Below are 12774 nucleotides of genomic sequence, written 5' to 3'. Positions count from 1 at the left end.
TTTTACAATGGACAAAAAGGAACAGATGAATAGAAGTAACATAAAAAGTAAAAGTCCTGCCAAATTCTTAAAGGTTGCGAAGAAACAGTAAAAAGACACAGACAGTAAAGTATCTCAGAACAGGAGATTTTTGGGCAAAAAGCAGGAAGGGAACATGTAGGAGATAGGAAAGAGAAGAGAAATGTCTGAAAGCTACCCCCTATTCCTACTGCACCAGGACTTTTAATCTGGGGGCAGGGAGAAGAGTTTGGGCCTGGAAATTAAGAATAAACAAGGTGTTCAGAGAGGGTGACAGCTGATCAATATGAACACTGATGGCCTTCACCATAGCACTGAACTGGAGGGAAAGTCAGTGTGACACCACCCAGCAGTGCAATTTGCCATCTGGATGGTGCTGACTATCTGTTCTCAAGTGCAATACTGGGATTAGGACATCTGACTCAACTCTGTAAGTGCTTGGAGACAGCTGGCACCAGCATGTCCCTCGAGTTTCACCCTTGTCAGTTTAGGGCACCCATCACACTGTATATGACCAGGGAGGATCCCGAAACTTCTACTCTAGTTGCCATGACCAAGTGCCTGCCTCCTCATTCCCTTTAGAGACAGGAAGAGCTCCCCAAAACCTGCTAACAGTCGTGCTAGTGCTTGGTTCAGAGCTCTTGTCCCTCCCAAACCCCACTGGTCTGCCCGTGTACACTTATCCCTAACAGCGATCCTCCCCGATTGTCTGGCCCAAGACTTCATCTAGGTCCAGCTCTGGTTCTCGCTGTAGTATTTTCTGCTGCAGATCAGTGTAGAAGTCGACTCCCTCAGAGACTGAATGGAAGGCCTTGCCTTTGGGCTCATAGTAGCTGCTTATTTGCTGTATGAAGCACTGGTGGTGCTGAGGGTGATCCTTGAGGCTCCCATCATATCCCTTGATGTGGTTCCTTTTGAACTCCAGTATTGTCTTGGTGTAGGTATTGAGAGTGGTGACAGCAGAAGCCATGCAGCAGGTGAAGGAGGCCCAGGCCATGCTGCCAGAGACACAGAAGAAGCACATGCTATGAAAAGCCATGTAGGGTACAGAACACCACGACACACCCCAATTCTCCCTGATTTGCCAGGCACAACCTACTGGGCACAGACATGAACTAGAGTGACTAAGGCTCATAGCATTACAGTCCTGAGGGGTTATCCCACCACAAGATCTTTCTTAGATCAGTGGGATAAGTATTGGTCATCCCCATGACAGGGAAGGGAGTGATACAAGGAAAAGAGCCCCAGGAACATCTGCAACTGGTCAGAGCAGGGGAGCACAGCTTGGAAGCACGTTCTGTATTGCAGGGCTGCTCAGTGTCTTACTGTGCATGAGGCTTGTCTACCTGAGCGTAACCAAATTGCCATCCTGGCATTTGATGTTCACGGGTGGCACACGGCACTGGACTGTTTAAGAATCAATATGGTCATCATCAATACAGCATTGCAAATTCAACCTGCACTTTCCATGGGCACCTGCAAGGCTCATCCAACTGTTTTTCAAGTCAGGTATGTCATGTCAGCTGTGTTTGGCTGCTTTATCCTTTAGAGAAAGGCAGACTGAGCCACTTTGCTTTTTGCAGCTCCTCTTCCTGGTTCACAAGTGACACTGTGGTCTATTGCCCGCTTTCCCTCCTTCCTGCACATAGTACCATCTTAAGATGACCTTGACCTCCAGTGCAGCTGCTATTATATGGCTGGGCCAGCACTGGAGGAGATGGTGTGACTGCTGGTTGGGAGCTGAGCTGTGCTCACGTCTTTAGGCACATATCTAGGCTTGGTGTTGCAGGAATAGGCCCTTTGACCCAACATTCATTAGTGCAGATGCCAAACCAGCATGCAAGTCATTAAAATTGCAGAAAAACAAGGTGTGTTTGAGACCATCATTACAAGTGTGACACTGGCCTCTGCACACAGGGAAGAGTTGAGACCAAACAGGGCAAACCAGCAGAGGGGCAAGCCTAATTAGTCAGCAGGGCTGAAGGCAATTGTTTAGGTGTGACTCCATTGTTTTCCCAGTCCTTTGGTAGCTATTCATTTAAGTAGCTCAGCCACCAGGGTGAGGCAAAGACAGGAGATTAGTAGTAGGAGAACCATGGTACACCTGTCTTTGGAACACACAGAAGGTCAAGAAAGGAGGAGGAAGCGAGTAACATGGCTAAGCTCTAAAGGTTGGGGGCGTGAAGGTGACTTCAGAGCTCACATACTAGAATGCCCAGCCATAGTCCCATGTGTGCGGTCTCCAGTCCTCCGGTCCCAGATTAACTGTTGCCTGGAAGACTTGAGTGTACATCATGTGTGCCACCATCCCAAGGAGACCTGGACACAAAGGACAAAGCAAAGAAGTTACAGCAGGAGCCAGAGCAGCATACTTCAGCCTTGAGTGGAAAAGCAGCCTCTCCAGTGCTGAGATTCCAGACTACAGTAATACACTTACCTGACAGCACTGAGGAGACAGCAGCAAAGGCATTTAGCTTCATCCCACAGACAGGATTGCCAGTATGCAGAATTTCCACCATTAGGAGGATGAAGCTGATGAGCAGCAAGCTGATGTACAGCATCTCTGATCCCAGTGACAGCCAAAGGATTCCTGCCAGGAATACAGGATGAAACCATGTTCAAGGAATAGTACTCCCCTCTCTCAACCCAATCCTGAAAGGATGTCCTTTGGATAGAAGGAAATAAAGGAAAACAGCAAACACCCAAAAGCAGTCTCCCCAGGCTGTGAGGAAGGGATCAATGGATGCTGTAGGGGACAGAGTGCCCGTCACAGAGAATGGCTGGGCTGCTCTAGCATTGCAGAGCTAAGAGGAACTAAAATGCCCTCTGTAAAAAAAGCCAGAATTATTCATAAATAGCAAGGAGGAAAGCAAAAGGGAAAAGACAGGGGAAGCTGTTGACAATTAGCATAAAATCTAATGGTCACAGATTGGCCACAAACACATCTGAGCTCTAATCACAACAATGAAAGCAACCTTTTAACCTGGGGCTCAACTAGTTAAGAACTATATGGTGCATCCATGACAGTCTGGCACATGGCCTCTAGAATTCCGGAAGCCTCTTGCAGACCTGTACTTCTGACTGAAATCCCAATTAAAATGAAAGTACGTTCCTTGAGGTTGATCCAGGGCAGTAACACTGACCACTCTGCTTCTTGAACAGAGTGCAGGTACATTCATGCTGGGATTTTGAGGGGGATTTAAGTGATACCAGAGTCCACAGCTGACCTGAGTTCTACAGCTGTGCAATAAGAATTGAAGGGGAATGATAAAAGGCACTCTAATGCTAGGCTGTGGAAAAGCACAGGATTCACTGAGGAAGAAACATTAATCTGACAAATGAAGCAGCACTGTGAACACTACTGTTAGCAACTATTAATGGCTGTAGAGGAGACATTCAGCTGGGGAAAAAGAGTGTGAAGAAAACCCTTATTAATGTGGCACTGACTTGAATACTCAACATCATTAGTGCCATAGAGTCACCCAGCTCTTTAGCAGAAATAGATGAGCTACATTCCCTGTTTAAAGGAGCTGGCTTGCTTGCTGCAGCACAGTCAAGCAGAACATTTCATTTAAGGTCAGACTGTCAAAAGTATTCTGGAGGCTGCAGGCACCACACATACACAGAGACCTCTGCATCGTTTTCCTTATGAGTCCAGGCTTCCCACTGATGATGTGTAATTTGGTCTTATTGCCTGCATATTGTGGAGCTGCTCTGCCCAGCTCAGCCAGCCCATCCCACAATCAGCAGTCACAAAACCTTGTCCAGTGCTAGCCCGGCTACACAATAGCACCTGCACCAGTCATGCTAAGATGATAAATTGTGCAGGAAGGGGTGAAAATGGCACTTGCAAATCCCCAGCATTTATTATGCCCTTGCTCTCAGGGTATGAATGCTGACACAGGCTCTTCACCCCAGGCCTTTCCCTTCACAAATGAACATCTTCTGAAATGACTTGCTGCCAGCCTCCATCTGAGGGAATAGTTAGCAAACTCACACCAACTGAAAAGCCTTCATTAAGCAGAATCTCTGTAGGATATGTATACTTATACTTTATACTGTATATACTTATACAAAGTATACTAACGCTACTCACAGGGTGATTTGAAACATGTGACAATGACAGGAGGGGTGATCTCTCCTACCCAAATGTAGTTTTGTATTTAATGAGGCAGGGACTTGACCTTGAAAGCATAACTTTCAGATGCCCTTTTCACTTAACAAAATGAGGTGATTCAGCTTCTAGATTCTTTGTATTAGACCCCAAAACTGAAACACTGAGTTAACATGTAGCCTGTGTGGAAGGGACTGCCCTGAAGCTGCATCCGTCCTCTTCCCCTTTATTTCAGCAAGATGATAACCCCAGACCAGGCAACTTACTACGTGAGACAAATCCTACTTCATACTGGAGGGAATCTGAGGTTTCTATCTCTGAGTTCACAAATGGCAGTCGTTTATGCGAACATCTGGGAGGAAATCTTTGCTCTTTTAGCAACCACAAGGACAGGATTTCATTCCTGGCTCTTCCTTCCTTCATTCCTGACTCACCCTGCTGTCCTCCCCATAGAGGCAAAATGTTGCCTCTGTCCCCTGTCCCAAGGAGGCACACTGTACAGCTACAGTGAAATACAGGGATTTGCTCTTACCTCTCTCTGCTGGTGGTGAAAGTTCAATAAAGCTGCGGCATTTCTCTTCTGAAACACAAAATCAAAGCTTTCAGTTTATAAAACAATGCAGGGAACATAGAGGAAAAGAAAATCTCTTCATCTCACTCTTTTTTCAGTGCATACATCCACTCATCCCTGAATCTACCCGTCATATCTTCTCCCTTCTGGTCTTTTTCTGACTATCTTTCCAGACCTTCATTGAGGCAAAGGACAAGAAGGCAACATTTGTCTGCAAAACTAGAAATGGCCTTTTCAGAAAAAAACTTCAGCAGATCATAAATCTTACTAGCCTCTGCTGAATACAAAAATCAGTTGCTACTCATTAGACATTACTGATGATCAGGTGTGTTAAGGGTGTAGCTTATAACAGACTGCAGATCCAACACTTCTGCTGAATTCCCACACACCCTAATCTCAGAAGAGCATTTCCAGCACTGCTTCTCAAAGAAGAAAGCAAAAAAAGAACTTCCCAAGTGAAATACTTCATGGCAAAAGTGAAAGTCCCCCTTCTGTGACAGAGACTCATACAGAAATATGGTCCTTGGTCCTCACATTTTAGGCATGCTATTTCAGCATATTGTGTTATTATTTGCTTTGGCTTTTTATGTTGGCCAGGTGCAAACTACTGTCTGAACTGAGGGTCTATCATTATTATCTGTAAGTGTCTGTTCCTGCATGCTGCATTCCTGCATTACTGCATTTGAGGGTCCTCTCCTCCACTTTGCACAGTATTTTCTCCCAGACATTTCTGCTTCATGTAAGAATCTCATTTTCTTAATTTCTATCCCCAGTTTTAATCTTTCCAAATCTCCTGTGTTACTTCTGTCATCCAGAGCTCTCAGGATGCTACCCAGTTTAGTGCCATCTGCAGTTCTCATTAACTTGTAATTTGCTACTTCACCTAGAACTTTAATGAGGATATTCAGTAATGGCTCATCTAAACTGATCCTGAGATTAGCCTGAATAATGAAATCCTTTCTCCAGCTCGGCTCACACTCCTTTTGTTCAGTGTAGTCCCTTTTTTCTTGTTTTTATCATCTATGCAGTTGCTTTAAATATACACAGTAATGGGTGGGTTGCACTTGATTTACAGGAAGAGGAGACTGGACTGTGCATTTACCCTGTGCTCTATCCTGTGTTCTGCTGCAATACAGATTCAGATACTCTCTGTGTTCCTTCAGGCATTAGGGTTATTCCAGGACTGCCCAGTGGACAGAAAAGTTGTTTAAAGGAATCAGTCGAGGGATGTAGTTTCATTCCCACAAGCATCATGGAAACACAATGCACCCCAAACCAGTCCTAAATAAACACATCTCCTTCCACAGCCTGTCTGGAAATGCTCAAAACAAAAAGCAGCCCACTTGTTAGGACATGAGAGTTTCAAGCATTCCCTTCTGCTCCAACCCCTCCTTCTGTCTGGTTTTCTTCACCAGTTATTTATTTTCAAACTCTGGCAGCAAAAGAGATGAAAAATACTATACTGGAAGGATGGCTTGGTTAGAGGGTGAGACATTTGTACTTGAGCAGAGCTGAAGACAGTGTTGTGGGCTCAGGGGAATGGCCCTGATGAAAGTAACTTTCACCACTCTAGATACAAATATCTGTGTTGACCACCTTCTGGATTAGTTGTGATCCTTGATGTGTGTGCCAGGCACTAAAGAGCATCTGAGCACTGCAGAGCACACACCTGTGCTGGCATGGCACAGGTTCCAGCAGAAGGACTTGAGCAGATCTGGACAGGAACAAGCCAAGGATGAAGGGAAGCACCAAAGGGTTCTAGTACAGGTTGCACAACCAGTATCTGGCACTTTAGGATTTACAGTGCAGTCCCACATGGTTAAAAATCATAAAGGAAACCTGTCACAATATCATAAAAACTAAAAAAACCTACAATATTGCAACTCTAATCCTCAGGCTAATTTGCCTCCTAGCTTTGGCTCCTTTTGGGTTCAGATCCTCCAGGTTTTCTCTGTATCTAATCATGGTACTTAAATTTCTGAGAGGACATGCACAAATTTACCCCAAAGAGCATCAAGTAAGTTGTGTATAGGAACTGAGAGGGAAAGGGAAAGGGAAAGGGAAAGGGAAAGGGAAAGGGAAAGGGAAAGGGAAAGGGAAAGGGAAAGGGAAAGGGAAAGGGAAAGGGAAAGGGAAAGGGAAAGGGAAAGGGAAAGGGAAAGGGAAAGGGAAAGGGAAAGGGAAAGGGAAAGGGAAAGGGAAAGGGAAAGGGAAAGGGGGGTCATGGAAGTTCCCATCAGGATGAACAGTGCCATCATAAAGTCACTGCCGTCACCACCATCACTTGCATTTCACAGCCCGTATTTCCAGACCAAAGGGCACACCAGAGACAACCATTCTCCATTTCCCTGCTCTGTGAACATTCCAGTGAAGGACAGAAATATATCGACCGCACCAGTGCACAGGGCTGATACCATCTAGGAAAAGGAAGAAGATTTTCCAACTGTTCTCAGCCTCCCACCTTTCAGTTTCAAACTTCTGTGGAGTAAATACAAGGCAATAAGTGGTGGCTGCCTGAGCAACACACTACCTGGCCCTTCCATGCTCTCTTCACAGGAAAGCCACATCCCGGTGTGGAAGTATCTGAAGGCAAAGCGGTCATCTCCAGTCTCCCAGCTGTAATGCACTGTGTCCTCCGATGAAACATTGCTTGCATCTGCATCAGATGGTGCAGGGACACCCACGCACTGGGAGGCTTTGCTCTTCCCACACAAAGGCTTGGGTACTTTCTGGGTCCCGGTGCACCAGTAGCTGCCCAGCAAGGCTGTGGTGGAGAGGGTGAGAGCCAACAGGTTCAGGATGACAGCCAGGAAAGTACGGTGTAGTGGCAGTCCCTTCAGCAGCTCCATCTACAACATGCAAATAGGAGAGACCATCACACTGGCCACTTGTCCCACACAGCCTTATGAATCCCACCTTTTCCCAGCATGCATCCATGGGGAGGGGTTATGAGCACTCTGCCCTCCTCACAACATCCCAACAGCTCACCCAGCATAGAAGAACCATTTCTTGAAAGCCACGGCAGTGGACCAATAGGTCAGCTTCAACCATTTCAAAGTATGTCAAATATCTGTACTGAGAAAGAGAGTGCGACATAGCAGGGCTGAGTGCATTGAGGTGTCTGAGCACATGAGCAAAATGAAAGGAACATCACATTCATCCGTCTCAGAGATGACAGGGAGGAACTGTTAACCAGCTTCCCTGAATTCCAAGTGCTGCCTTTACATGAAATACAATGAATACTCTCTCTAACTAAATGAGAAATCTTGCTGCCAAGTGTCCCAAAACACTTTTTCAAGCAGTTCATTACTGTACCTAGGGAGGTAGAGAGTACAGTGATTTCTCAGTGCGAAAAGACAGGAAAATGTTCCCATATCACTGAAGGTCACACATCAAAGCAGTGACCAGCTCAGAGAGGACACCCAGCTATCCATATCTGGCATCTTAAGTACAAGCCACAGAGCAGCACCTTCCATCTGAGCTCTCATCTGCACATCAAAAATTTGGTAGGGTGGTGGGATGACAGCATCTCTGCTTTCACACAAAGTGCCAAAGGGTTTTTTTCCTGTAAGAGTGAACACTGCCACAAACATTCCTACTGATTTCATCTCATCATTGCAAGTAATTCAGAAAGCAGCTTGTGAATCAGGGTCTTTCTCACTCAGGGGGAAGATGAAGACTTTAGGGTTCCTGCAAAACTTTGCACTGACTCCTGAGAACCCCAAAATATCGCTCCATAGATTGATTAGATGCCATCTACCCACACATCAACTTTCATGTAATCAATGCATGTCTCTTCCCATGTGGCACTCCGTTATGTTTGGCACAACTTCATCCAGATACTCCCACCTTTTCCTATTTATGACTCTGAAAATCTATTTACCCATGAATAGATTCAGTTTGCACAGATGCTGCCTACTGCTGGTCCTCTTCACTTAACTTTGGCTGACTCATGCAACGCTGAATGTGTGAGAAAGACCCAGCATTCTGCATTCTGGACATCATTATAAAGAAACAGTACAAGACCCAGCTTTGCGTTGTTTGTGACTGCACCACAGACAAAAGTGGTGCAGTTAGAGTCATTTTTTCTGCTAACCAGCAAGCTTGGAGACATGGTCAACATGAAGGTGCTGAAGCTCCTCTTGAAAAGCAGGATCTTATTAGCATCTCATCACACTGACAAAACAGTGCCTGACCCCAAAAACACTCATTGAAAGCAAGAAAATACTCAGATCCTGAAATTTTCCCGTATTGTTTCATAACCTGGCTTCTTTTGTCTCTTCACTAGGATATTTCTTTCTGCACCCTAGAGACAGTAACATCTTAGTGATGTCATAACTAATGGCTTTCATGATTTGAAGGCATGTTGAATATCACCATTTTCACAGAGCAGACACCTACTAGGAAGAGTCTAAGATTAGTGGCAAACTTCTCACTGAAAGTTTTTCTGGTGGAAAATTTGGCTTACGACTGAGAAGGAAAGAACAGACAAAATTGCTCTTCTCAAAAAAGTAATTTTTCACCTGTAAATTGAAATCTTCAGCACACAAAGTTTTTCAGTTTTTCATCCATTCTTAATTATAAGATTTTCTGATATCAGATTTTGTGTTGCTAATCTTTTTAACAACAAAAACAACAACAAAAAAATCCACTCACAATGTTTACAAAAACCATCTTTCTAATTTAAATCCTCAATAGTAGGAAAAATATTCTCTCTGGTTGATTTATGACAGTAGTTGAAATGCCACATAATTTCAAGAAGAATACTAAGGAAAAGACATAAAAAATACAAGAAACAAATGAGTCAGAAGCAGGAAGTGGATCAAGGATGCAGAAGACATATGGAATGAGAAGCAAATCTGAAACACTTCCTGAAAATATTGTTAGAAAAGCTTCCCCCCACAAAAGCCAAGCACTCACTGATAATAGCCAACCATAATATCTAGGAATGATAGTTGAATTTACCTTAGCAGCAAGTCTTTGAAGTCCTGTTAATTTCGATGAACGGCACAGAAGTGGGACTCATGCTTTGTCTGGTGTTTTATTCATCTCTATATCCTCCAAGAAACCAAATCGCTGCAAAATCTCTTCCTACTTTGTCTGGTCCCCTCCTTCTTCACCTCACCAGTGATTATTAAATGCTATCTTTCTGATCAGCAGCTGTTTTGTGGAAAATGGACATTTTGTAATCCACAATGCAATCACAGCACAGCTGTTCTGGGAGATTATATGGGAAGCGATTGGTGCTGCGGGTTGGGATTAAGTGCGGAAGAGTGACCTGCATTAAATGAGTAGAAAGTTTCTTTAAAACACTGAAAGATTCCAGCCACCCCCATGTGGCAGCTATTTGGGGGCTTGTATGGAGGAAGATGGCAGCTTTGGCCAATGCTGCAGGGGAGGAGTAACCTTAGCTTGGAAACTGCAAGCACCCTTGACATCACGTCACCTCTTGCACTGTGCACTGTCTCAGCAGAATGGCAAAGACCAAATTCATCCCAGTCATAGGATATCTTCCTGCCCACACCTAATAGTTGCAGAAACGGCAGAATAAAAAAAATGGGGAAAGTTTATGCAACTGTATCTGCTCTGAGGACTGAGGATTTCAGTCCCTCAAAAGATACCAATGCATTTCTCCTCATGGGCACTGGAAATTTGATGCCAAAAGGAGTCCCCTGGAAGAAGAGTTGCTGAGTGGCAGACTGACACCATGGCATCACTACCACAAAGTAGGTTTTTGAAACAGCCACAAGTCAAGCCAATAGTCAAAGCATAGGAGAATGAGGTAGATTGTCAGCGTCACTTGTAATGTCAGCTTTTACCAAAATGTGAAGGTCACTGGGAATCCCAGATGGTTCACATTGGATGAATTTGGGAACCTAGTAAGATGAGACAGCGATTCACATTCACACGAAGTCCACTCTGAGCTCTTGTCCCGAAAGTTTAAAGGCTCTCAAAATACCTGTGTGGTATCAAACCCATGAAAAGTAAGAAGGACATCACCTCTCATGAGAATGTACTAGATGCCATGGAGCAGAGCTGCACTGAACCAAACTGCAAGGGAGGGGAGCATCCCAAAGGAATATGCATCCTGTCTTCCCCACAAGCCCATTGCCCAATGCCAAGAAGGTGAAGCTCACACCACCACTGGGAGAGAACAAGGCAGATTCCCTCCTGCCAAGACAGAGATGGACAGTGGTCCATCCATTCCCATCCCCTGTGTCCAACACCAGAGCCCAGAGGCTGGGGGCAGGTGCAGAAACAGCTCTGGGTGAGCACAGCCAGTGACAGCCCCACGCAGCACGGGCAGCAAACGGGTCAGTTCTTGGGCTGTGCCACCCCAGGCTCCTGATCCTTCCTGCCCTGAGCAGAATGGGCAGTAGCTCTCTGGGTATTTTAATCCCAGTCGCTGCATAAACTCCTCTAATATAGATAAGCATTTTTAAGATGGACTAACTGAAAACAATGCTAAATGCCCCTGAACTCCATGGACTGCCTGCAGGTTTTTCATTAATAAAAAGGTTCTGCTTGAAACAGATATACTTAATTTACTGAAGTAGGTAGAACAACAGCTGATGCCATTTAAAAGGAGGATGATTTCCTTTTCTTTCTTTTTCTCAGTCTATCCACACCTGGACATGTTAAATTTAACTTCTAAATGCTCAGTTAAAATAAAACAAAATTTTAAAAAAGCAAAACAACACAAAAAGCCCCACCTGGTTTACAAGCTGAAGAATAGATAAAGTCCATCTCTACTGATAACCCTTAACACCTTCCTGATTTTAAGCTTGGTTAGAGGATCATTAAAACCCAAGATTCTCTGTCAGTTTCTAAAGCTAGGTTCATGGCATATATATCAATGAAATTAAACTGAATTAGTTTTATATGGATAAGAATTTGTGCTGGGAAATACATTATTCAGAATTATGCTATGGTTTAAAAAATATGCTTATAGCACATTTAGTATTCTGACCAATGGCAGATATCCTTCCAGAAGATGGCAATCTTTCTCTAGGCTTCTTTTCGGGAGTCTCTCCTGCTCACTTATATGCTGGAGGGAAGCAACACCTAAGTTTAGATTTACATTCCTTCCCTTGAAATTCCTCCCCCCGCCCTTTTTTTTTAACATTTTTATGAACACAAACTCTTTACCTTGATTCTGAAATGGACTGTGGGTCTGTCTCTTGGAGTTATCTCAGGCTGGGAACACTTGAAATCCCTGGGAAAAGAAAAAAGAATAATGATTGCAGGAGCTTAGCTTTTGCTCACCTTCTGCCCTGCATGAAACTATTCTTTCTAACAATTTTCACAATGTTTAGTCAAATATCACATTAAATTTCCCCAGATTATTGCACATAACTCATAGAACACCAACACCAGTGCACATTTCCTGATATTCAACAAACTGCCCTTTGCAAAATTATGGGGATTTTATCTGGTTTTGGTTTGGGTTTTGGTTGGTTGTTTTTGTTGTTGTTGTTGTTTTGTCTATTAACCTCACCTCAATCTCACCTATTATACACATGAAAATCAAGCTGTATCTGTTTCACCCTGCTGTGCTTCCAGTTTTCTCCTCTTTGTATCTGATATTTCCCACCATAATTTGGCTTGGCTAGAGTTTTTGGATGTCTCTTTCTCTTTGAACTCAGCAGCAGCCAGTCCCTGGTGACTCATTTAAAATTTGCCCATTGAAGTAAATGCCGACAGCAGTTGATTTCCTGTGCAAACAGCCAAATGCTTGACTTACAGAAACAAAACAAGGAAACAATATGCACAAACCCCCAAAATCTTTGCACAGCACCACCATGGAGATAACCAACTCTAAAAAAGCCTGAGCATTGACAAGTGATGCATTTTTATCCTGGCTCTATCACCATCTACACTCTGGCTTGGGTGTATTCTGCCCCAAAGGGACATATTCAACTCCCCGGGATGTTGGCGGAAAAGAAGGTCAAAGAGACCTTGTTAGATAGGGCCCAAAATTCACAATATTTAACTGGTGGGTCTCAAGAGGCACACAACTCCTCATAGTCCCCCATGCAGTGATCCTCTAGGGATACCAGGGATCATTTGC

The 12774-nt window shown here is 44.2% G+C and overlaps 1 protein-coding gene across 2 annotated transcripts; it reads right to left on the bottom strand.

Annotated features, from left to right (window-relative positions):
* Window positions 1-77: 77 nt before the first annotated feature.
* GSG1 (germ cell associated 1) lies at window positions 78-11913 on the bottom strand. Of its 2 annotated transcripts, none has more exons than XM_063396143.1 (7): window positions 11853-11913; window positions 7692-7778; window positions 7234-7552; window positions 4665-4712; window positions 2456-2608; window positions 2226-2337; window positions 78-1016 (listed from the first exon to the last, which is right to left on the bottom strand). In XM_063396143.1, exons 2-7 carry the CDS (start codon window positions 7752-7754, stop codon window positions 704-706), a joined length of 1008 nt encoding a protein of 335 aa, XP_063252213.1. In that variant the 5' UTR covers window positions 7755-7778; window positions 11853-11913; the 3' UTR covers window positions 78-703. The 2 variants fall into 2 exon arrangements, with proteins under 2 accessions (XP_063252213.1, XP_063252212.1); XM_063396142.1 differs by lacking the exon at window positions 11853-11913 and adding an exon at window positions 9669-9954.
* Between the last annotated feature and the right edge of the window lie 861 nt (window positions 11914-12774).

Source organism: Prinia subflava, chromosome 4 (genome assembly GCF_021018805.1).
Source record: "Prinia subflava isolate CZ2003 ecotype Zambia chromosome 4, Cam_Psub_1.2, whole genome shotgun sequence".
Taxonomy (NCBI): Eukaryota; Metazoa; Chordata; class Aves; order Passeriformes; family Cisticolidae; genus Prinia; species Prinia subflava.
The sequence above is the reverse complement of the archived record's forward strand: the minus strand, read 5'-3'. Positions and strand labels throughout refer to the sequence as shown.

Excerpts from the sequence above, each read along its gene's own strand:
- GSG1 (XM_063396143.1), bottom strand. The coding sequence starts at position 7,754 with ATGGTTGAAGCTGACCTATTGGTCCACTGCCGTGGCTTTCAAGAAATG. Across the intron at positions 7,553-7,691 it reads AAATGGTTCTTCTATGCTGG|ATGGAGCTGCTGAAGGGACT; the intron begins GTGAGCTGTTGG and ends TGCATGTTGTAG. Across the intron at positions 2,609-4,664 it reads TTCACCACCAGCAGAGAGAG|GAATCCTTTGGCTGTCACTG; the intron begins GTAAGAGCAAAT and ends TATTCCTGGCAG.